Here is a 23,858-nt window from a genome sequence, read left to right on the forward strand (position 1 = left end):
GCTTCTGAAGAAAAAATGCCCCATAAAAAATTTGTTGATAATTAAAAGAGTCGTTTTATACTTTGCGTGACACCCGGAAAAAATTCCCCTGGGTTTAACAGCTGCCGGGGTCCCCATGCAAGTGGATGGGAATTTTCCTTTCTGGGCTGCATGGCGTCACGTGACTTGCAATACAGAGCTTCGCCACCATGTTCAAATGGCTTCACAAGCCCAGCGCTATAGAGAGCCGCAGTAACGAGTCCGGAAATCATCGATGCTAACAGCCCTGGTTCTTCACAGTTTTCGCCTATGGGAGTTTTGAATGGTTTTTTGGCGCGATGCTTCTAATAATCTCTCTGGGCATCGATGGCTTAATCAAACGTGAACCAGTGTTTAGTAACATCATCTTCACACACGAGGACCACTTTTATGAGTTTTGAAGCTTTTATGTGCCGTTAAAAGGGTGGCTAGCTAGCAAACGGCTAAATGAGACTACAATGTCGACGCGGATATTATACGTCATCACGAGTGAACGCGGAAATTCTTTCTCTCGCGCCTTCAATCACAATCAATGCGTGGACGCCTATGCGACATTGTGTGTAGTTCTGGATTAGCTTAGCACGAGCTTTTTACCTCTAGGGCTCGCAGTTACGCTTCAAAACTCATGAAAGTAGTCCTCATGTGTGAAGATTATCCCGCTGAACCTTGGTTCGCGTTTGATTAAACTTGCGTTGCCCACAGACATTATTTGAAGCATCGCGCCAAAAACCCATTCAAAAATCCTATAGACAGAAACAGTGAAGAACCAGGAAGTTCGGGACTTCCGCATTCAGCCTACAAAAATACGTCATCCCTGCGGCTCTCTATTCCTGGGGGCTTGCTCTGGACGTGACGCCTGGCAGTTAGTGGTCCTCCTGCAGGTGGGATCTCACCAGGGGGCAGTGTAGGGGGGGGGGGGGGGGGGGGGGCGCCCATGTACTCTCAGTAGCACATATTATAAATGCTGAGGGAGATCGATGCCTGTCAGTCAGTCTCAGCTCGAGTGGGAAAGAGCTGTTCTACCCACAAGAGCGCCACAATGACTGCTGCACATCTCTCTCTGTCTCTCTGCTTCACTCTCACTCCGCGTCCCACTTCCTCTCCACCTCGCTAACTGTGCCGCCCTGAAATCATTGTTTGTTTTCCCTCTCTCTCGATGGTGATGATGATGATAGCCTGAGCTGTGTGAGCTATCCCAAGGAGGTGATGAATCACACTGGATGGGTAGGAGGAGTGAGCAGACAGGCAGTGTGTGAGTGAAACCCTGTGAGTGACTCGGGAGAGTGCTTTGACAGATGGATCAGTTTCCTAACCCAGTCTCTTATTGACATGGATTTGGGAACTCAAAGCTACTTTATTGACAGGATGCCTGTCATAGACACCTCTGTTAGGCTAGGCTAGTGCTCGCTAAACACGCACGTACTACCACACACACACACACACACACACACACACACACACACACACACACACACACACACACACACACACACACACACTCCCCTCTCTAACACACACAGAAAGAGAAGAGAGGAAGTGACTCGCTCTTGCTTGAAGTCTTGATATAGATTTTCTGTACCGTCTGATAATAAATCATAATTTGGTGTGCACCATTCCCACTCCTGACTGCTCTGTACAGGTTCACGAGCGTCATATCCATCCACCCACTCGCAGGAAACAGAGACACAAAATATGTTTTTAGACACTGATGACTGTAATTATCTAGCAGTGCCACTCAACCCCCTTGACCTAAGAGAGAAGATCACCATGGAACCATGTGAGGAACATTGTGGTTGCAACAACAAGCCTTGATGGCAGCACTTGAACTGAATGGTGTCTTACTGGATGTTTTGAACAGTCGTTTCTCACTGGAAATTCAAGTTTTTCTGCAGTGTTCTTCATCTCGGCCGGAAAACTCTTGGCCGCTTTTTGTTTGTTTTTGATTTTTTTCCCCCTTGTTGTTCAGTCTCTCAGTCACTCACAGACCTAATACATCATTGATCAAGTCACAATACTGTCAGATGAAAATGTTTTACTGTGTTGCCTGACTGTGCTGTGCTACTCTCAGCCACATCCCCCCCCTGTTCTGTAGTGACTCTGATGCATCATCCAGTGTCTCCGGGTGCTTCTGAACTTATTTTTTATTTTTATGAACTGTCTATTTGAACTATTTTAAACTGAACATAAGCAGAATCCGGTAAAAACAAAAAACAAAAAAACAAATAAAATGTTGAGAATTGCATTCCTGCTTGCCAATCTCCCCCAGAAGTGCCCTATTGCAGTACGGGAGTCTCAGCATAAATTTGTTAGCTGCCAAAGTGGTAAATAAAGCAATAAAGCAATGTATTTTGTTGCATGCTTGCTATGTTAATGACTCAGTGCCTTTACTCCAGCAGAGGGCATAAAACATTCATGGTCTGTGAGTCAAAACAGCTCGACAAGAAGAAGTGATTGAATCTGGCTATGTTTATAAAAGCCAATGTTTAGAGTTATGTAACATCGAGGTTTTTGTTTGTTATATACAGCTGAAAAGCAAACTGTTTCTGTACGTCCCTTCCATAACAAGGTAATTTTAAATTGATGAATTTAATAGCAATGGCTATATATATATACATATAGGAGAAATACAGATACAGATATAATAGTACCACCTCCACACACCCCTAGTTATGACTCAGGAAAACCTGATTCTTTGTTATTCAGAAGTGAAAATGGACTTGTCCGATTTGCTTTGTATGGTTCAACTGGCCTCGGGCTCTACTTCTGACTGAGTGACTTTCTAAAGGTTAAATGGACTTAACCGTACTGTAAACTGTGTGTTTGGCCTTGAGCTAAGCTTTTTCTTTAACCAACTCTACAGCCAGGTCTCTACAGGTCTCAATACTGTACGAGCTACCTGCCTGGGTACTAGGATGCTCTGTTTTTGAAGAGCTTTTAGAGAAGAGACTGTTTTTGTTGTGTGTTTTTTAATAGAAATTGCCTTCAGTGAATTAATTGGGATCATTTCATAACCTCTCAGAGATACATTTGTGTGAGTAAGCCTCCCGAGGGGCCTGGCGCTCCTCCGGGAGTTCCCTCCCTCCCTCTATAGCTCCAGGTTTTACCCATGCAGTCCCGAGGGACTATAATAATTTCAGGCTGGGGGAACAGTGCTTCAAAAAGCTGATTAAAAATCAGCCTGGATCTGAAGTCCAAAGGGAGGAAACTGAAATAAGATAGCTATAGAGATGATCAGCAATCAGCAAGCGTGATTAATCTTAATCAAAGGGTCATATTAGAGTCCAAGCGCTCGCTAATGAATGTAAGTGTGTGGTACTGGAGAGCGAGGGGGCGACAGCGTTTTTCATTCCAAATGAAAGTGAAGAAGAGGTCTGAATCAATGGATTATAGAGAATTAATATTGGGGGCAGGACTAATGAGGGCTGTGACAGCTTAAGAGTTGCTAATATGGATGAAGGTATGAAGTGATACATTTGCATGAAACGCATCCTTCAGATGACAGAGAGAGAAGAGCAACCTTTTCCCACTTCTACCACTTATGTGTCATGATAAAGACATGTGCTGAGAAACAGTCATATAACAGTAGAGGTAAAAAAAGGAAAACAGTTCATTGCATTCTGGGGCCTCCCAGTGGCTCACCTGGTAGAGCGCGCACCACTAGTCCCCTGCGTGGCCGACCCGGGTTCGAATCCGACCCGTGGTCCTTTGCCACATGTCATCCCATCCTTCTCCCCACCTTTCCTGTCAGCCTACTGACCCATACAATAAAGGCAAAAAAAAAAAAAAAAGTGAATTGCATTCTCTGTCTTACTCTACAGCTGACTATGGTGGAAGTACTGTCCAGATAAATTATACTTACTGTTTTTCTTCCCCTTCTTCCAGGACACTCCAGCCGGCGTGGTCCGCTACAAAGTGGACATGGACAGATCGAGCTACAGTGGGAGGATCTTTGACGTGAAAGCGGTGTCTGGAATCGTCTTCACGAGGGTCAACCTGAACGAAGAGCCGGCCAGCACCTTCCAGGCGAGTGATGGTGACGATGAGAACGATGGTTATAATGTAGAATAACACATCCACTTTATCATCTTCTTCTTCTTCTGGTGTTTGTTCTTAGACTTTCAGCTCAGTTGAGGCGAGCCAGACCACTGTGTCATCGTCCAGGTCAATTAAGCCACGATCACCGTTTGGTGGCCGGTGTTTTGGGCAGCTATTCGTTACAGTATGTGCTCTGCAGTCTGTGATGGGGTCCCCACATCTACTTTATCATCTAAAACATCGCTATGCTAGATTTGTGCTGCGCATTTGGCTAAATTGTAAAGCAAACTGATTTGGTGATGATAAGGAGGTCTATGGTCAGTGTAGTCCTGCTTGACCGGACTCTCTCCTGTGCTGTACCAGTGCTGGGGACGCTCTGCCTTGTTTGGATTCAAGGCCGGGGGCCTACCGCTACACGACGCGGACGCCCGGACTCTTCAATTTCTGAGATAAATTTGAGAGCATTGTGTTGCCCGCATCGCCTCAGCCATCAGGTCATTGCATCTGTGACCAAATGATTAAGCAGCAGTGATATTGAGTTTTCTCATGTCTTATAGTTGGATCGATGCATGCCCAGCCTCCCATGTAAGGGCATTTTAGTTCCGTTGAGGTGACCTTAGCAAGGCTGATCTGATATCTGTGCTTCTGAACGGAGGCGCAGGTGCTCTGGGATATTAGGTCCTAATGAGGAGGACCAGGACGTTCTCTCTCCTCCTTTATTTCCCCTTCCTAGTCGCTTAGCCTCCACCTTTTTTCCCCTCTCGTGTTTTCCTTTCTCTGTGTCTGTCTCTATCTCTCCCCCTGTCTCCCCCTCTCTGCCTGCTCTATCTCTCCCCCTGTCTCCCCCTGTCTCCCCTCTCTGCCTGCTCTATCTCTCCCCCTGTCTCCCCCTCTCTGCCTGCTGTATCTCTCCCCCTGTCTCCCCCTCTCTGCCTGCTCTATCTCTCCCTCTCTCTCCCCCTCTCTGCCTGCTGTATCTCTCCCCCTGTCTCCCCCTCTCTGCCTGCTCTATCTCTCCCCCTGTCTCCCTCTGTCTCCCCCTCTCTGCCTGCTCTATCTCTCCCCCTGTCTCCCCCTGTCTCCCCCTCTCTGCCTGCTGTATCTCTCCCCCTGTCTCCCCCTCTCTGCCTGCTGTATCTCTCCCCCTGTCTCCCCCTGTCTCCCCCTCTCTGCCTGCTCTATCTCTCCCCCTGTCTCCCCCTCTCTGCCTGCTCTATCTCTCCCTCTCTCTCCCCCTCTCTGCCTGCTCTATCTCTCCCCCTGTCTCCCCCTGTCTCCCCCTCTCTGCCTGCTCTATCTCTCCCCCTGTCTCCCCCTGTCTCCCCCTCTCTGCCTGCTCTATCTCTCCCCCTCTCTCCCCCTGTCTCCCCCTCTCTGCCTGCTGTATCTCTCCCCCTGTCTCCCCCTGTCTCCCCCTCTCTGCCTGCTCTATCTCTCCCCCTGTCTCCCCCTCTCTGCCTGCTGTATCTCTCCCCCTGTCTCCCCCTCTCTGCCTGCTGTATCTCTCCCCCTGTCTCCCCCTGTCTCCCCCTCTCTGCCTGCTGTATCTCTCCCCCTCTCTCCCACAGGCTGCAGTCTCCACAGTCTATGAATGTAGATCGATATGTTCATACTGGCTCTGGGAGGTTTGCAGGCTGCTCGCCAAATCACATTTTGCTAGCCTGTATTTCTTATTAGGATGCCAAACATGTCTGCAGAAACATGCCGGGCAACAACAAAGGGGATTGATTTATGGTGTAGTGAAAAAAACAATTGTTTGCTTGTGTGTGTGTGTGCGTGCGTGCGTGTGTGTGTGTGTGTGTGTGTGTTTGTGTGTGTGTGTGTGTTTGTTTCTGTGTGTGTGTGTCTGTGTGTATCTTCTATTTCCCTCTGCAGTTATATGTGTTAGCCTACGATGAAGGGGAGCCGGTGAAGTTTGACACTACTTTGGTGCAGATCACCGTCCAGCAGCCCTCTCGCATCCCGGTCTTCAGTGCGCCTGAGTACACGTAAGTCACAGTACATTCTCACACACACCCAAGTAATGTATGTGTGTGTGTGTGTGTTAAGTTAAGTGTGTGTGTGTGTGTGTGTGTGTGTGTGTGTGTGTGTGCGTGCGTGCGTGCGTGCGTGCATGCGTGCGTGCGTGCGATGGACAAAGATATTTTGACAACACCGTGACATGCATTCACATCCCTGGTCACATCTTCCATTCAGCTCCTAATTTTGTATTGAATATTTAACCACTCAGTGAATGATATATTTACTACTTGATTGATTATTTAAAGCAGTTATCATGATGTGATCATGTTAGCTACCCGTGCATTATGTTCTAACTCAGCGTTGCGTTCCAGGCGGTGGGCGGTATTCTTCGGACAGATTGTTTTCAACACGCAGTAAAAAGGCCTGTGTTTGGACCCCCCCCCCCCTCTCGTATCCCCCTATGACTGAATAATGAGTTTTGTGTATATAAATATGTATAAGAGCCTCAGGGTAGATGATGCTGATCATCTGTACTGTAAAACACATTTTATTTCTCTCTGAGGGCAGAGCAGCGCTCCCAGTTGAGTTTATTAAGAGGGTTATATTGGCAAGATTAAATGTTAGTGTGAACTGGCAGAGAGAGATGCAGGGGGAGGGAACAAATCTATAGCGCTCTGACGTGACTGGCTGCTCCGTGGAGTATAAAGCTGTATCGGGGGCCACCTCTGAGCTGCGTTTGTTTGCACTGATGTCAGTGTGCCTTAGGGCGAGGCCAAGAAATAATGTATAATTGAAAACCCTGGATTATTAATGGCTTGGATTATTAGCGGAAGCTCCTTTGAAAAAGCTCTCTTTATGCATCGACAATTTCATTGTGTCATGTTTTTGCCGCAGTAGGTCCCGGGCCTGTTTGAAGTGTTTGAACTTTTCACGTATTCTTCTAGCCAGAGTGTGCAGCAGCGTGGAGTCTGGTGGTAAAGTTTCCTGGCTCAAAGTCGTCCCTCGGATCTTAAAGTAAAGCTTGTTCGAAGTGGATTGATTTAGTAGCTTCTAGTCAAAGTAGGGAGTCTTGGCAAGACTATCTTCTCTAATAGAATTTCATATACCGTTATGCAAAGTACAGAGTGATTTGTGTCTGCTCAGCCTGTCAGCACCTCCATTGCGGTGTGTGTGTGTGTGTGTGTGTGTGTGTGTGCATGTGTGCGTTTTTGTGTGTGCGTTTGTGTATACGTGAGTGTTAGTGTATTTCCCCATACAAAGGACCATGTGCACATTGTGTACATGTTGTCTTGATGGTGTGTAGTGCAACACTTTGTGTGTGTGTGTGTGTGTGTGTGTGTGTGTGTGTGTGCGCGCGCGCTTATGTTCTATAGAGCTTTTATCAAGTGATTGATCAGAGCGATACACAGGCACAGCAGCATGGCTGTCGATTAGCGCTTTGAATGAGCGTTCTGTCCGACACACACGTGGAAGCTTGGGCCCGCCGGCGCAGGCTGCCGTCGGGCATGGCGTCGACAGCGCTAACCGTACACAGTGGCAGCCCGCCATCAATTCTGAGCCGTGAAAGCATTAGCCAGGTGCTTGAGCTTTCCTGCTGGACGCGCTTCTCTTCCGACGGAGAGCCTCCAATCTGCTCGCTCGACGATAAACGCTCTCTTCACTCCTCGCCCCTCCGTCTCGCCCCGGCTGCCGCTCCCGGAGGAACCTTCTGAACACAAATCACTCTCTAAACGTCCTCAGAAGATCTCGTCCGTCTCAGTGAAGGCGGTTAGTTATAGCAGCAATCAGGTAAGCTGTGCCCACGGCCTCAGAGCATCCAATTAAAACAGCTCTGCGGGGCTTTGGCCAACTTAATGATTTCTGCTCTGGCTTTTCTGCTGGGTTCCTTCCATCTGTCAGAGGGAAATGAGGACTTCCATCTGTCTGAGGGAAATGAGGACTTCCATCTGTCAGAGGGAGATGAGGACTTCCCAGGCAGTCATTGTTGGCAAAAACAAATGACTGATACTGTAGCCCCCAATGTAGCAGCATGCCACCACCTGCCTCCACAGACTTGGAGCAGAAGACCTCCGTTAATGTCGGATGGAAACAGAAATATTGCATTTAGTATTTCATAATTGCTTCAGTTGTTAATTGCTACCCAATTAACAGTCATTTCTAACTCATCTTTGTATTCATTTAATTGATCGGTTTTCCTGTACTAAATAAAATGTCTCATGCACATTTAGCTATGCTATACATATTATACACATAATATATTTTCATTATTATTATTCTTAATTATTCATGATCTCATAACAGTTTATTAGACCTTTCTCGAGATCTAATTCGACATCTCTTTAACAGGCAGAGAATAAAACATGTTTTTTTTTTACTAGATTACCGGTATGCCGTCCAAATGTAAAATGTCAGTAAAATGCTGCGGAGTAAAACTGAACCCAGTGTTCCCTCAGCTGCAGTTAACGATGGCAGCTATCACTCTGCTTTTCGCAGCCCCATCATTAAATCCACTGAATGACTGTTTTATATGGAACTCACGGACACATCCCTGTGGGGAAGTCTTTAGGGAAGAGAATGAATATTTAGTTTCCCCAGCGTGTGTGACTGCAGGAGAGGTGGCGCACTGCTTCATTTGTAAACGATGAGGTCCCGGGACACGGAAGTGGTCGGGAACATACAGTACAATTGGACAATTGGACGGACCAACAAACCCCGTCTTTATTGGTCACATCAATGCAGAGGCGCCATGAAATTTGTCTTCCGTGTTTGATGCATCCTGGCTCGTCCTCCTCCATGAGCAGGCCAGGAGTGGTGGACAGCTGCGGTTGGAGAGCCTGGGGGGACCAATTTCTTCCAACCCGCCGCTGGTCAGACAACGATCTTCTGCATGCTTTTAGTGGGGGGTTATATATGGAGGAAACCCCCAGGTGAGCATGGGGAGAACATGCAAACTCCACACGGAAAGGCCCTTTCTTATGAGATAACCCACCTGGGCACCAGGCACTGAAGGCATCCCAGTTGTGAGGCCAGTGTGCGAGGCGAGAGCGCTGCCACTGCGCCGCCGTGCCCCCATATATCAAGACAACAAGCGCATTGGAGGCAGGGTGGTGCTCAGTACAGCCAGATAGCTTCCTGTAGAGAATAGCCTGATCCTCCCACGTGCTACGTCCTGCCGGTTGAAGTCCCCGCTCTTGGGTGAAAAGAAGCGGCTGGCAACTGCACATGTATCAGAGGAAGCATGTGTGTGTCTACGGCTCTTCCCAGATCGGCAGAGGGTGGAGCAGCGACCGGGGCAGCAGGGGGAATTGGCCAAGTACAATTGGGAAGAAAATGGGGAAAAATCAGAAGAAGAAGAAATAAATAATAAAACTTCCTGTAGACCTACAGTAACAACATTACGAAATGACCATTTAACAGAGAAATTCTGGTTTGAATAATTTGTTAATGTTACGCATTAATATTCATTTCATTTTCATTTCATTTATTTATTTAATGTGACTCATTGACCATGATCACATGGTATGGAGCACAAACAAAACATACAAAAACAATATACAATGGCACACGGCATGGCTAGTGCATATGTCATTTGAACAAAGGCAGGACATTCTTCAAAAAAGCACCTAATTTACACATGACTTTTTGTCTGTCTGATTGTAATAGTAAAATCAGTTTAAACATAGATGGACGAGTTAAATAATATCTGGGTAAATATAACTCTCTGAAATTCAAAATAATTACATTCTTACATTCAAACAAAATATGATACTCGTCTCCCACACAGTTGTCACTACAGAGGTTACAGATCCTCATACTTCTATGCAGTCCTTTATATCTACCAACAACCTTGGGGATTCTGGTGTTATTAACCCTGAAGTTACAGATTGCATGTCTATGCCTCTGGTTTACATACAGCAGATCATTTTCCAGTTTAAGTTCTTTTTTGAATTCTACGTACAAGTCACATGATGTCATGCTTTTGAGCTCACTTTGCCATTTCTGCATAAACTGGTCAATTCAATACAAATACTTTGATATCGATTTTAGGAAACAATGTCAGTGAACCAATTCTCATGTTATATTACTAATTATTTGTGGACACTCAACATAACATGCACAATTGCCCACATATTTAACTGTGGGACTTACAGGTCGGCACTCCAACAAATTTCTGTTTTGCAGTCATCTATGCAAATATGAATTTTGATTGTCCCAGCAGAGACCCTAATAGATTACAGAATATGCGAACATGTTTACAAATCTCCAAACACCATGCTTCCCTCATCTAATTTTCCAAAATAGTCCACACAGCAGACATGTGGACAACAAATTAATCTTTTTGCCGTCACGCTGTCTGAAGTTTGTCATAACACACTTTGCAGAGCATCTCACTCGTGTGTGTAAAGTGATTACTGTTGTATGCGCTTATTACTTTCTATAATCACCTGTCTTCATATGGAAATGAGTCAACTATTTACAAGGCAGACAACAAAAACCTGTTCTGGCAGGATCCGACACAAACGAAGCACTGGAGGAGGGAGTAAGCTGCTATCTAAAACAGTCCCACTATGTGACGATGTGAATCCCCACTCCTCAACCAGGGCTATTCTGGCCCAGTGTTGCAAACCTGCTGCCTGAGCATTTTTCTGTGCTGCTTCTCTCCCCCACAGCACTTCTCCTTCCAAATCGACTCTAAATCGCATGAGACGTTTGCTTCGCCACTTCTGACTTTGTCATTTTGCTCCCTTCCTCCTCCTCCTTTCGCCGACCAGCCCACCACGTCCCCCGAGTTTTCCTCTCAGCTTACGTCTCTCGCAGTCAGCTCCTCACTTTGTCTTCCCTTGCTTCTTGCTTCATTCCTTCACTTCCTCTCTAGTGACGGTGTGTGTGTGTGTGTGTGTGTGTGTGTGTGTGTGTGTGTGTGTGTGTGTGTGTGTGTGTGTGTGTGCGTGTGTGCGCGTGCGTGCGTGCGTGCATGCGTGTGTGTGTGTGTGTGTGTGTGCCAGGGGGGGTCTCTAGGGTCTGTGTGTGTGTGTGTGTGTGTGTGTGTGTGTGTGTGTGTGTGTGCGTGTGTGTGTGTGTGTGTGTGTGTGTGTAGAGGCCTTAATTGATCTGTGGGAGTTTTTGGCTCAGTGTAATTAAATGTTCATTAGTCATATTACTGTACATTAACCTCAGTATTGACCCTATTGGTGCTTTGTTTAACTGCAGTCTTCATTTAAACACTTGCCACTAGAGGTAAATTATTAATTATTATTAATACTGTGATTTTGTATATTATAGCGGGAATTATGTAATGCATTACATAACAGAAAATAGTGATTTATCATAAGACAAGGGCTGATGCCATTACATGTCTCGGCCCCGGTAGCCTACCCCCTTAAAGCGCAATTTATGCCCAACGCATCCCCGAGGTCTGTGCGGCCAAGTGACATCACACCAGCAGACACGTCCCTTCGTGAGGCTCCTGTGCGGTGAGTTTTCGCCTGGCCGTGCACACCCCAAATGTTCTAAATGCAGACACGGCGGACAAAGTGGAGTTTTCAAGAGGAGAAAATGCACGGAGTATAAAAGCTCAAAAATAATTCTCGTGGTTTTTTTCAGGTGACCCCATTTGAATTCCAGGGGGTCACGACCCCAAAGTTGGGAACCAGTGACTTAGAGACTACATTTCCCAGGAGGTGGGGTCACATTCTGTTTCGCTCTACATATCAGTCTGGACTATGAGCCATCCACATCAATTTCAGTGGGTGGGAGTACTTGCTTTGTCAGACAACTCCTTCAGCCAATCAGCATCGCCAAATCCAGTCCAGTCCAGTCGTCGCTTCGCGGGACACCATACCCCTAATTGGCCGGTTATGTTGTCAACGACGGGGCAGGTCCCTGATTGGCCCGTGCCCTTTGTAGTTTTTGAAATTCATTGGGGCTGGAGGCCAGACTGCTTTACCAGGCTAAGGTCATGTGATCAGGATGCTTTACCAGGCTAAGGTCATGTGATCAGGATGCTTTACCAGGCTAAGGTCATGTGATCAGGATGCTTTACCAGGCTAAGGTCATGTGATCAGGATGCTTTACCAGGCTAAGGTCATGTGATCAGGATGCTTTACCAGGGTAAGGTCATGTGATCAGGATGGTTTACCAGACTGCTCACAATCACCAATCATGTTCACAAACACATCCATGAGGGGGTGTTTGTAATGTGACAGCTCACACTCTCACTCTGCTTATCATGCACGCCACTGCTGCTGCTGTTGAGCCAACCCCCTCCAGCAGCCCCGCCTCCTCCCACTGTTATCTCTACACAGGATGTTTGTGCAGGCTGTGTTTGCAATATGTCTGCTTGTATGTCGTGCTTTTCATATATGGAACGATGCATGTTCTGTCTACTATGCTTCGGGGCTTTATTACACTCCCTGTGGAGTGTCTCGCTGTTTAGATTCATTGAGGAGCAAAGACCAGAGCCTGATCCGCCAAATACAACTATATAACCATTTGTTGCTATAATGTTTCCATCTCCTTTGACGTAAAGAATCTCCGACTCAATTGGGAGTTACAAGGTCCACGATTAATCCTCTTTGTCCCTTCAACAGTAGCAGATTTAACGATCAATCTGGAGAGCTGTAGCTGCAGACAGCAGACATTGTCCACTACCTGCTGCATTAATATGCAGTCTGGCAGTCCTGACAACAACACTACAAGCCAGTATTGAGCGATGCTCTTAGTTATACTGTTAGCATAGTAAACAGCGTCAGCACTGAGTATTACTACAAGCAGCAACATCACGTCATACTGTTAGCATAGTAAACAGTGTCGGCACTGAGTCTTACAAGCACCACCAACATCACGCCAAGCAAACACTTATGCTAGCTGCCTCACTAATGACTGAATTTGTGGCAGTTAATGTTCACGATTAGCGGGTAAACATTTGATTTGCTGCTACGTGCATACATGCATATGCATACATTAGCCTCTCCTATTCTGATTCTCTTCTATGTAATAACCTAGAGAAAGACTCCCATCTGAGTCTGCTCCTCTCCTCTGGCTCTTGCTATGAATGTCACGGTGCTGGTGGTGATAGCTCAAACTGTTCAATTTTGTACAGAATGATCTCTGTTCTCCTGCTTCTCCGCTTTTATAGACCATCGAGTCTGTCTGTGTAAAATTTCCTATGGCTCTCTGGTCACAAGTGAGCATTGATTTAGTGCGCTCGGTGGTCTGACTCCGAAATGACTGTACAATACCTGAAATAGAGCGTTGTCATGGGGCTTGTAGCTCCGGTCACGCTGGACTCTCCGCTGACTTTTAGCTTCTCATCAATCAACCATCAATTACCCATCAAATCAAAATGATGTGCCAAGGAACCACTGCCAGTCGTTTGGGAGGAATCTGAAACAGAGAGGCGACCGCGCTCTACATCGACCGGCCTTGACCTCTGGAAGCAGATCGCATTTGTCATGTTCAGACTGAGAAAACAAATCTATCCTTCTCATTTTTCCCCAATCCAGACCGGCATGTCATTCACACATAGTTAGCCAGATGTCCTGCTTTCATAGCACATAGCACGTCACTGGCAGCACTAGACATGATGTAGTAGCCTACTCATCCACGCTCATGCCAAGCACTTCAAGAGAGCGCTATGAAAGATACAATGTAGCCTAAGCCCTCGTTCACACAGGTCGCCGAAGCAACGCTCAACCGAAGCTGTACCTACGCTGTACCCACAAGTTTCATTTCGGCATCCTTGTTAACAGGCGAAGCCGTTCACACCACCCGGACGCGTGCCACGCCGACGCCGTGCCGAAGCCACGCTCGCGCCACGCCGAAGGGATCACTCAGGCCTGACGCCGAATTTCCAAGCTTGACGCTGAAGCCGTGAAGCGGTGAGGCATGAAGTCAATTGGGAGTTGTGGGCGGGTTCAAGGCGCGAGAGTAGGCGCTGAGAGGAAAAGAGAAGGCGTCTTGTGTGAACAACGAGGCGTACGTTCAGCTTGTGCTGCTTCAGTTCTGCTTACGTTCGGCGTCCTGTGTTAATGAGGGCTACTCTCACTTCACTACACTTCTTACTGCCCGGTCCACTGCAATGCTACACAAACAAGCACTCTCACCATGACCGGCTGCTCTCTTCTTCTAATGTTTCCTGTTTTTAAGTACACTCCAACATGCGCGCGCGCACACGCACACACACACACACACACACACACACACACACACACACACACACACACACACACACACTCACACACACACTCAGAGAGAGAGTTGTCCGTCCGTCCGTCCGTCTGACTGACTGACTGACTGACTGTCTGTCTGTCTGTCTCTCTGTCTGTCTGTATATCTATCCATCCATCATGTATGGAGTTCATTTGTACCTGTGAAGGGCAGGATTGATTTTCTGCAGCACTTTAGAAATGGCCGCCCTGAGCCTTGAACCTCTCAGCACCAGCAGCACTGACCTTTCACTCTTCTCTGCTAAGTAGGCGGGCATCACATGTCTGTCTAACAGACGCCAAGCTGGAGCCATTGCACATGCTCCGAATATCAGCTAAAGGTCAAAAGCCCAGGAAAAAGCTCTGCTAGATGCTATTAAGGCCTTATGCTAACATTAGTCATGTTATATACTTACTTCTTATCTGTAATGTTACATTACAGATAAGAAGTAGCAGGACCAGTGAATGGTATGGATGGGCCCAAGCTATCCAAACCAGTGTGTGCTGCTAAATGAATGGAATTGCAAAGTCTACAGTAGTAGACCATAATATAATATGATATAATATAATATAATATAATATAATATAATATAATATAATATAATATATTATAATATAATATAATATAATATAATATAATATAATACGATAGAACTGTATTGTCAGATTTATCAGAAATTTTGTATCCATCATAGCAGCTCCATTTATAAAAAAGAAACAACACACAATCACATTGAACATAAAACACACAATCACACTATACTCAATTATACAATATGATATGATATATTATGTTATGATATTATGTTATATGATATTATGTATTCACACCTGTAGCTCGTTTGCTTTGTTCCAACTTTCAGGGGCTTAATTGATACAGTTGTTGCATTTGTGCCTTGGTTCGTTTGTGTTCGTTGTGTTGAAGATAGAAGATCAAACAATACCCTCGCAACTTCTGCTATTAGGCCTACTATCACGGAGACTTCAGAGGATTACGCATATGAATATGAACACCTGTCCAAATAATTTAATAATAGCCTACGGACATGCAATCAGTCTGATTGTTACTGATTGTCTGATTCAATCAGATCTGATTGAATCAGACAATCTTATCACAAAGTAGGCTGGCTCTGATGACCACGACTTGTTTTCATTTAGCATAATGGAGACCAGAGAGAAGTTGGTCGAGTTCAACGCTAGTTTCACAAGTCACCAAAACAGGATCTGAAGAATGAAGATGTTGTTTTTAAACGATGAAAATGCTCGCGGGCGATCTCGGCCCCCTTGTTTTGTCGCACATCCAAGTGCGATTGCTGTGTTCACACTCCCCCAAACAAACCCGCACCGAGGGGGAAAAACGCTCTCTGTTTCGGAAACAACGGCTCCAAACGTATTATTATTCTAACGTGGCATATGATCAAAATGATCATACGGTAGACATGACAAAGATCGTTAGAAAAAGGGTTTGCGCTAATCTGTCGAGCACATACAGTCTCTGTCACTGATATTTCCAGCAGTATTCTGCTAGTTAGACACAACAGTGCCCAGAGTCATCCTGTGGGTGAGGCCTTCAGCTGTTGTTAGAATATAATTCTGTCAATAGCAGAGAGATTTGCTGGTGAACCATGGAGGATGGCAGCAGTCCCTGCACTGCATGACATCACATAGCAAGCCTGAGCAGCTGGCCCAGTCCACCACCAGCGGCCGTGCATCTCCCGGGCCAGGCCTCCTCTAGCGTGCTAAATGACCCAGTGGACGACATGTGAAGTGATGTCCTGTGGGCTGAAATGACTAAGCTGGCTGCACAGTGAATGGTGTTATTCCAGCTTTGTTTCTGACTGAAGCCCCTTTCTTTCTTGTGGAACTCGGAAAAATGGCTCGCCATGAATACAAAAGAGATCCTGAGGTCTGGTGTTGCAAGATAAGTGATCATAGGAATAGCTCACGGAGGGAAATGATCAGCGTAGGAGTTGCATTTAATATATATATATATATATATATATATATATATAGAGAGAGAGAGAGAGAGAGAGCGAGAGCGCGCGCGTGAGTGAGTGATGGTATAGTGTGAATAGGTGGCAGATTTCTGAGCCGTTTGTCGCTCTGACTGAAGAAGACACTGTGCTGTGGAAACGTCAGTGAGTGTGTTGATCTGCATTCTGCACCAAATAAAGACTTTTTAATTACGGTGATCCGTGTGCTCCAGTGCCGTCCTGTTTGAAAAGCTGTGTAATGTCGGGCAAATCCACATTTGATATGTAACACAATGAGTGAGATGCTGCCTCTTGAAATGTATTGCCAATTGAAGTTAATGAATAAAAGAAGAAATTCCCCCAATAATGACTGAAATCAACTTTGCTGCTCAGGTAAAATCCTCATCTGCTACATTTTGATTGGTCATTAGTCACTCTTAAAGAGTAGGCTACTTACTGTAGGTCCATCTCAAATCCTTCACTGAATTCCCGCCGTATTTTAGTAAAAGAGCAGAGTTGGCCACTTCTTGGGCCATATCTTATGTCCAGTGCAAGGGCAAAATCTTTGCTAGTTTCTAGCACTCAAAATCGATTTTTTTCCCCTTTTTAATTACCACTGGGTCAGTACATCAAAGACCACTTGGTCAGTACATCAAACACCACTGGGTCAGTACATCAAAGGACGTGTTTCAGGACCCAGTGGTAATTAAAAGTAAAAAAGGAGATTTTGATTTTGATTTTTGATTTTACGAAACTAGCAAAGATCGTGTCCTTGCAGTTGCACTGGGCGTAAGGTATGCCCCAAGGATCTAAAAATGACACTTCGTCACAACTGCAAATCGATTGTGATAACATATAAGGAAACTCATATACCCCAACATAATCTAATAGTTCCTCCATAAATCTAAAAACAAACTATTTAGTAGGGAGTCGTTTTAGAACGTTTTAGAACACGTTTACAGTCGCGGACTTCACCACCCTGCACAACATGTGTTATTTGCCCAGTATGTTGTTCCTGCACTCTGGGAGATAAGCTGAAGATGGTCTGCATTCCTGTTGTGACGTTACGCTTCACAGAGTCAGAGCAAGGCTGCGTTACTTCATTAGCATACAGCCAGCACAGTGCACACTAAACACCTAGCACACACATGCACTCACCAGTCACCACACACACACTAAACACCTAGCACACACATGCACTCACCAGTCACCACACACACTAAACACATAGCACACACATGCACTCACCACACACACTAAACACCTAGCACACACATGCACTCACCACACACACACTAAACACCTAGCACACACATGCACTCACCACACACACACACTAAACACCTAGCACACACATGCACTCACCAGTCACCACACACACTAAACACCTAGCACACACATGCACTCACCACACACACTAAACACCTAGCACACACATGCACTCACCACACACACTAAACACCTAGCACACACGTGCACTCATCACACGCACTATCCTAACACACACGTGCACTCACCACACGCACTAACCTAGCACCCACATGCACTCACCACACACACTAAACACCTAGCACACACGTGCACTCACCACACGCACTAACCTAACACACACGTGCACTCACCACACGCACTAACCTAACACACACGTGCACTCACCACATGCACTAACCTAACACACGTGCACTCACCACACACACTAAACACGTAGCACACACGTGCACTCACCACACGCACTAACCTAGCACACACATGCACTCCCCACACACACTAAACACCTAACACACACGTGCACTCACCACACACAATACACACCTAACACACACGTGCACTCACCACACGCACTAATGCAGCAAGAAGACAGATTGTGTTCCATGTGCCGTCACAGTTTATAGCTGTATTTGAATTTCAATTGTATTTGAGTGGCTGGCCCAGATCTCTTGTGGAGGATGCGTCCCCCACTTGGAGCAGGCGTCAGTGTAGATGCATTCTTTATTATGTGCTAATGCATTTCAATCTGTACTTTCTGACAGGCGCCATTTCGGCAATATAGCTTTGTGACACCATCATTGCGGCCCAGCTGGGCTTGTTGCAGAGTGTTTTACACAAAGGTACTTGTATATTTTTTTTAAGCCGAGAATTTGATTCTTTCCGCAATGGAATTGTTCTACGATACGCTAGCTGTCAGAGCTGGCACGAAAGTGGTTTTAAGATCTGGAAGTGGCTCTTTGTGTCTACTTCACTCTCTCCCTTCCTCCCTCCACTTCTCCCATCTTGTCTTTTCCAAACATAACCTCTCATCTCTCAACCTCGCTGTTTATTTATTTGATTTAAAGTTTATTTCAAGGGACAGATACACAATAGATAGACTGACAGTGAACAGATGTCCAAAGGCAAATGATCAGTTGTGCGATGCTAGTATCATGGTGCTTGCAGCTGATAGTTTGCAGCACCTGTCCCTAGGAGGTCTACTGTGAAAATAAAATGTTAAAACAGCAAGGGACAGAACACAGGGGAAGCTAAAAGAGACAAAATAAAACTGGGTATCAGAAAATACCATAAGATAAACATACTGTGCATACACACTCATACAACGCACGCATGCGGGCGCACACGCGCTCACAAACATGCGCACACACATGCACACATGCACAGGCCCCTACATAAGATCATAAGGCCTTGGCCACACTGATCCGTCATAAAATGGACAGAACGGATAGACGGATAGATTTATGTCCGTTGCATGTACAAGTAACCTACTTGTACAGCAGGTGGCGGTAAGCACCTTGAAGGTGTCAGCGACCCGCCTATAAACCGAGAGAAGAAGAAAGCTGGCGTCAGCTAGCTGTTAGCTCTGTGCGCTACGTTACTTACAGTATGTGGCAATAAAATGCCACTGAATGACCAGATTAGATGGTGAAATCAGACGGTGACCCTGACTATCACGTTGTACAACAGCGGGATGGTGTACATTTAACTTTAGCTTGACATTAAGCTTGTTCAGCCATTGTCCATCAATGTAATGTAATGTACACACTACACAGCATTAATTATAGCCTCCTTCACCGCCTCGGCCTCCATTTTCTTTGAAAAGTTGAAACAAATCTCGGAACGCCTCCTCTCGAGACCTTGACTCTGATTGGCTAAACGGACAGTGACTATCCGACCATCCGATACGTCCATCCAGAAAAAGTTCATCCCTCTTCAACTTTCTGTCCATCAAAACATATGCAAATTCTCTGGATACGTACGCTTCTGAGATGCTCCAGACCACGGACAGTCGGACAGCTGTCATTGAAAATGAATGGAAGTGAACAGAGAAATGAACGCACACGGACAGACACCACAGATCAGTGTGGACAAGGCCTAAGGTTCAGCCTACAGTAGAACAGACTGCAGCTAAGACATTATATCAAGAGTGCAGGAAGCTTTATCTCAGCTTCAACTCTGATTGATTTGTCATGTCTGGACAGGAGAAATACATTGAGTACCGCATTTCAATTAGTGTATAATGATATAATTGGAACGGTTTTCAGTTGAAATATAAATGTGTACTTACCTGAAAGGACAGATTAGCTATTTTAAAGCTAGTTCAGCCATGATCTTTACAGATGATGTTGGCTTGGGTTATTAATGTAGCCTAATTTCCAGTACCAGCATTCCATTGTATGAAATGACTGTAGCAACATTACATTACAGGCCTTGACATTAAGCTTGTTCAGCCAGTTGCCCGATGGCCAAACTTACTTCTCCCAAATGGAAAATGTAGGCCTATTAAAGAATAAATAAAACCATCAGGGATTTGTACTATTATTATAATTTAGTAACATAGCCTATATGTCTTTTTTTTTATAGTGGGTCTGGGGGTGTCAGTCAGAGTCACGTCTTGACAAATAAAAAGAAAATAGCTCACTCAAACCATACAAAACAATACAGCAAATAGCAATGCAATATATGTCACAAAAACCAGCACTGCAAAAACAATAGCCCACAACTCACTTGAGTTTTCAGTAGTGTATTAAATCATGGAAAAACAAGGCAATATAGGTGTGCGTGCATGCGCGCAATCCAGTTTCATAGTTCAATCCAGTCACAAAGTACACTCCAGTCTCAGAGTTCAGTCCAGTTTCAACAACATAACAGCAGACAACTCAAAGTCTGCTCCGGGTTTGCCTAAAGTGATTATTTACAATATATGCGCAGTGGCAGCGTACTCAATCACGATACAGTCGACCAGTCAGTCAGTCAGTCAGTCAGTCAGGTTTGGTGCCTGGTCAGCCTTTGCTCCGCCAAGACCGGCGACAACTCCTGGATAAACTCCAAACTCCACCAGCTTATTCCTCCTCCTGTACAGTACAGACAGGCTTGTGCATGCTCCTGCACAATTGGCTACCACGACATGGAGTTAACAACGCAAACTCCTAACCCTAACTACCACGACGTGGACGTAACAACGCAAACTCCTAACCCTAACTACCACGACGTGGACGTAACAACGCAAACTCCTAACCCTAACTACCACGACGTGGACTTAACACAGACTCCTAAGTCCTAACCCTAACTAGCACAATGTGAACTTAACAACGCAAACTCCTAACCATAACTAGCACAACGTGAACTTAACAACGCAAACTCCTAACCCTAACTACCACGACGTGGACGTAACAACGCAAACTCCTAACCCTAACTACCACGACGTGGACTTAACACAGACTCCTAACCCTAACTAGCACAATGTGAACTTAACAACGCAAACTCCTAACCATAACTAGCACAACGTGGACTTAACAACGCAAACTCCTAACCATAACTAGCACAACGTGGACTTAACAACGCAAACTCCTAACCATAACTAGCACAACGTGGACGTAACAATGCAAACTCCTAACTCTAACTACCACAACGTGGACGTAACAATGCAAACTCCTAACTCTAAACTACCACAACGTGGACTTAATGCAAACTCCTAACCCTAACTACCACGACGTGGTCTTAACAACGCGAACTCCTAACCCTAACTACCACGACGTGGATGTAACAATGCAAACTCCTAACCCTAACATAACACAATTGAATCACATTACCCCTTTTGACATTAGCCGTCTCCCGTAACTTAAAAGACTGCGACTCGACACGCAACCATACATTTGTCACTTTCACTTGCCCAGTCGGACAACTGCATGAGGCATTCCACTTGCCCGCCCACAGACTTTAGTTGCCCCGGGCAAGCATTAATGTCGAGTCCTGCATTACATTACAAACAAATGGAACTGTGATGTCCTTGAGATCTTATCAAATGCACATATTTGGTATTCAGCCAGGCACTCTGAGTGGTAAATACGCTGATGAAATGTGAAAACATTGAATAAGGCTGAGGTTAAAAGGCTATTCCCTGCGTAAATTACACTGCCTGACTGAGCGTAGTTCTTTGTCTTGGCTATCAAAAACACTTGGAACTGTGGTCTTTAGTAGAGAACATGCTCTGGATTCAAAAGGATGTCTTTGTATGTTGTTTCTGAGCAGGAACTGAAGTGCATATGTGTCATTTTGTCAGATGAGTCCCTCGCTCTCTGAATTTGTTTCCAGGCAGGAGCAAACGAGTACAGAGTAACACTTTGGAATGACATAACGGCTAGCTACAGTGAACTCCCAGGCACCTCAGCAGTCAGCGTATTAGGCTGATTCATAATTGATGGACAGAATGTGCAGCGTAATCCCATCATTAGCAGTGAAGCAGAGATGTGCCGCAGCACTGTCTACAGTATTTATGAGTTAAGTGCTGCAGCACTGTGTACAGTATGTATGAGTTAAGTTAAGTGCTGCAGCACTGTGTACAGTATGTATGAGTTAAGTTAAGTGCTGCAGCACTGTGTACAGTATGTATGAGTTAAGTTAAGTGTTGCAGCACTGTGTACAGTATTTATGAGTTAAGTGCTGCAGCACTGTGTACAGTATTTATGAGTTAAGTTAAGTGCTGCAGCACTGTGTACAGTATGTATGAGTTAAGTTAAGTGCTGCAGCACTGTGTACAGTATGTATGAGTTAAGTTAAGTGCTGCAGCACTGTCTACAGTATGTATGAGTTAAGTTAAGTGCTGCAGCACTGTGTACAGTATGTATGAGTTAAGTGCTGCAGCACTGTGTACAGTATGTATGAGTTAAGTTAAGTGCTGCAGCACTGTGTACAGTATTTATGAGTTAAGTTAAGTGCTGCAGCACTGTGTACAGTATTTATGAGTTAGGTTAAGTGCTGCAGCACTGTGTATAGTATTTATGAGTTAAGTGCTGCAGCACTGTGTACAGTATGTATGAGTATTTATGAGTTAAGTTAAGGGCTGCAGTACTGTGTACAGTATTTGAGTTAAGTTAAGTGCTGCATAGGGCTGGGTCGGTTTGAAAAATTTAAAACCGGTTCGATATTGCTGTCTAAACCGGATCGAACCGGTATACCGATTTTGTAATAAAAAAAAAAAAAAAAAAAAAAATTTTCAAGCAGGGCTCCCGAGTGTGGCCCATAACTGTCTGTAGTGCAACTTCAGTCCACCTGATAGCGATAATACACCTCTAAGCTGGTATTGTCAACCAGCAATGATACTGAATAAAAAGAAGCAGGACACCTGTGTAACAAACACACCCTGTATTTATTTCTCATAACTATTCAGCTCAACTTTTCTTCTAAACATCAAAATAATAAATGAAATAAGACTTCTGCCTATAGTGCAACTTGAGAAAAAGGCTAATAAAAACACAAGCAGTGCAATCAGAATGGATTGGCTTACAGCTGAGCTGCCTTATAAACTTCAAAACTCACAAATTCACACAATATAGGGCCTAGGCATGGGTTGGTTTGAACATTTTGAAACCGGTTCGATATTCCCCAAAAAAACGTATCAAAGCGGCTGCAGTTGGTGGCGATAATGCACCTCTAAGCTGGTATGCTGCCAACCAGCACGAACACTGAATACAAATAAGCAGAACCTTTTAACTGTAACAACACACTGTTTTTATTTCTCATAACTATTCAGCTTAACTTTTCTTCAAACATCAACATAATAAATAAAATAAGACTTTTGCCTACTAGTGCAACTTGAGAAGAGGCTAATACGAACAATAGTGCAATCAGAATGGACTGGCAAAAAAAAAAAAAAAAAAAAAATTTTTTTTTTTTTTTTTTTTTTTTTAGGTTTTTTCGGTTTGCACGTGATCAAACCGGTTTGGGCTCGTATACCGAACCGAACCGGTAAAACCGGAAATCGACCCATGCCTAGTGCTGCAGCACGTACAGTGTTTATGAGTTAAGTTAAGTTAAGTGCTGCAGCACTGTGTACAGTAGGGATGTTCATCAATTATCGAAAATCGATAATCGATCGGTAAGGATTGGAATCGATCCTGTGGCATTTGGATCGATTTTTTAATTATTTAATTTTTTTTTTTTTTTTTTTTTTTTTTTGGACTAGGTTTGGGTGGAATTCGTTCCTCCTCGCCCCACTCCATTGCACAGCCGACTAACGTGAGGTGGAGCTTCATATAGTCTCTAGTTTTCTGGCTGGGCACGGGCCTTTGTGCCAACAAAACTGTTTTAAACATGAGAAATTCACACCGGCATGCGCCGGGGACAGCAGTGTTGGAGAGGAGACACATTGAAATAAAGAGTTCATTGAGGAGAA

General features: G+C 45.0%; 1 protein-coding gene across 1 annotated transcript in view; it reads left to right on the top strand.

The window, feature by feature from the left end:
- LOC310789333 (protocadherin-15-like) overlaps positions 1-23,858 on the top strand; it is a gene marked incomplete at both ends in the record, with an annotated part of 198,913 nt that overhangs the window by 138,866 nt on the left and 36,189 nt on the right. The window contains 2 exons of the mRNA XM_083650951.1: positions 3,901-4,041; positions 5,929-6,041. Coding sequence (XP_083507077.1) covers positions 3,901-4,041; positions 5,929-6,041 — 254 coding nt within the window. The remainder of the gene's footprint in view (positions 1-3,900; positions 4,042-5,928; positions 6,042-23,858) is intronic.

The sequence above is a fragment of the Poromitra crassiceps genome, assembly GCF_964638095.1.
Source record: "Poromitra crassiceps genome assembly, chromosome: 14".
NCBI lineage: Eukaryota > Metazoa > Chordata > Actinopteri > Beryciformes > Melamphaidae > Poromitra > Poromitra crassiceps.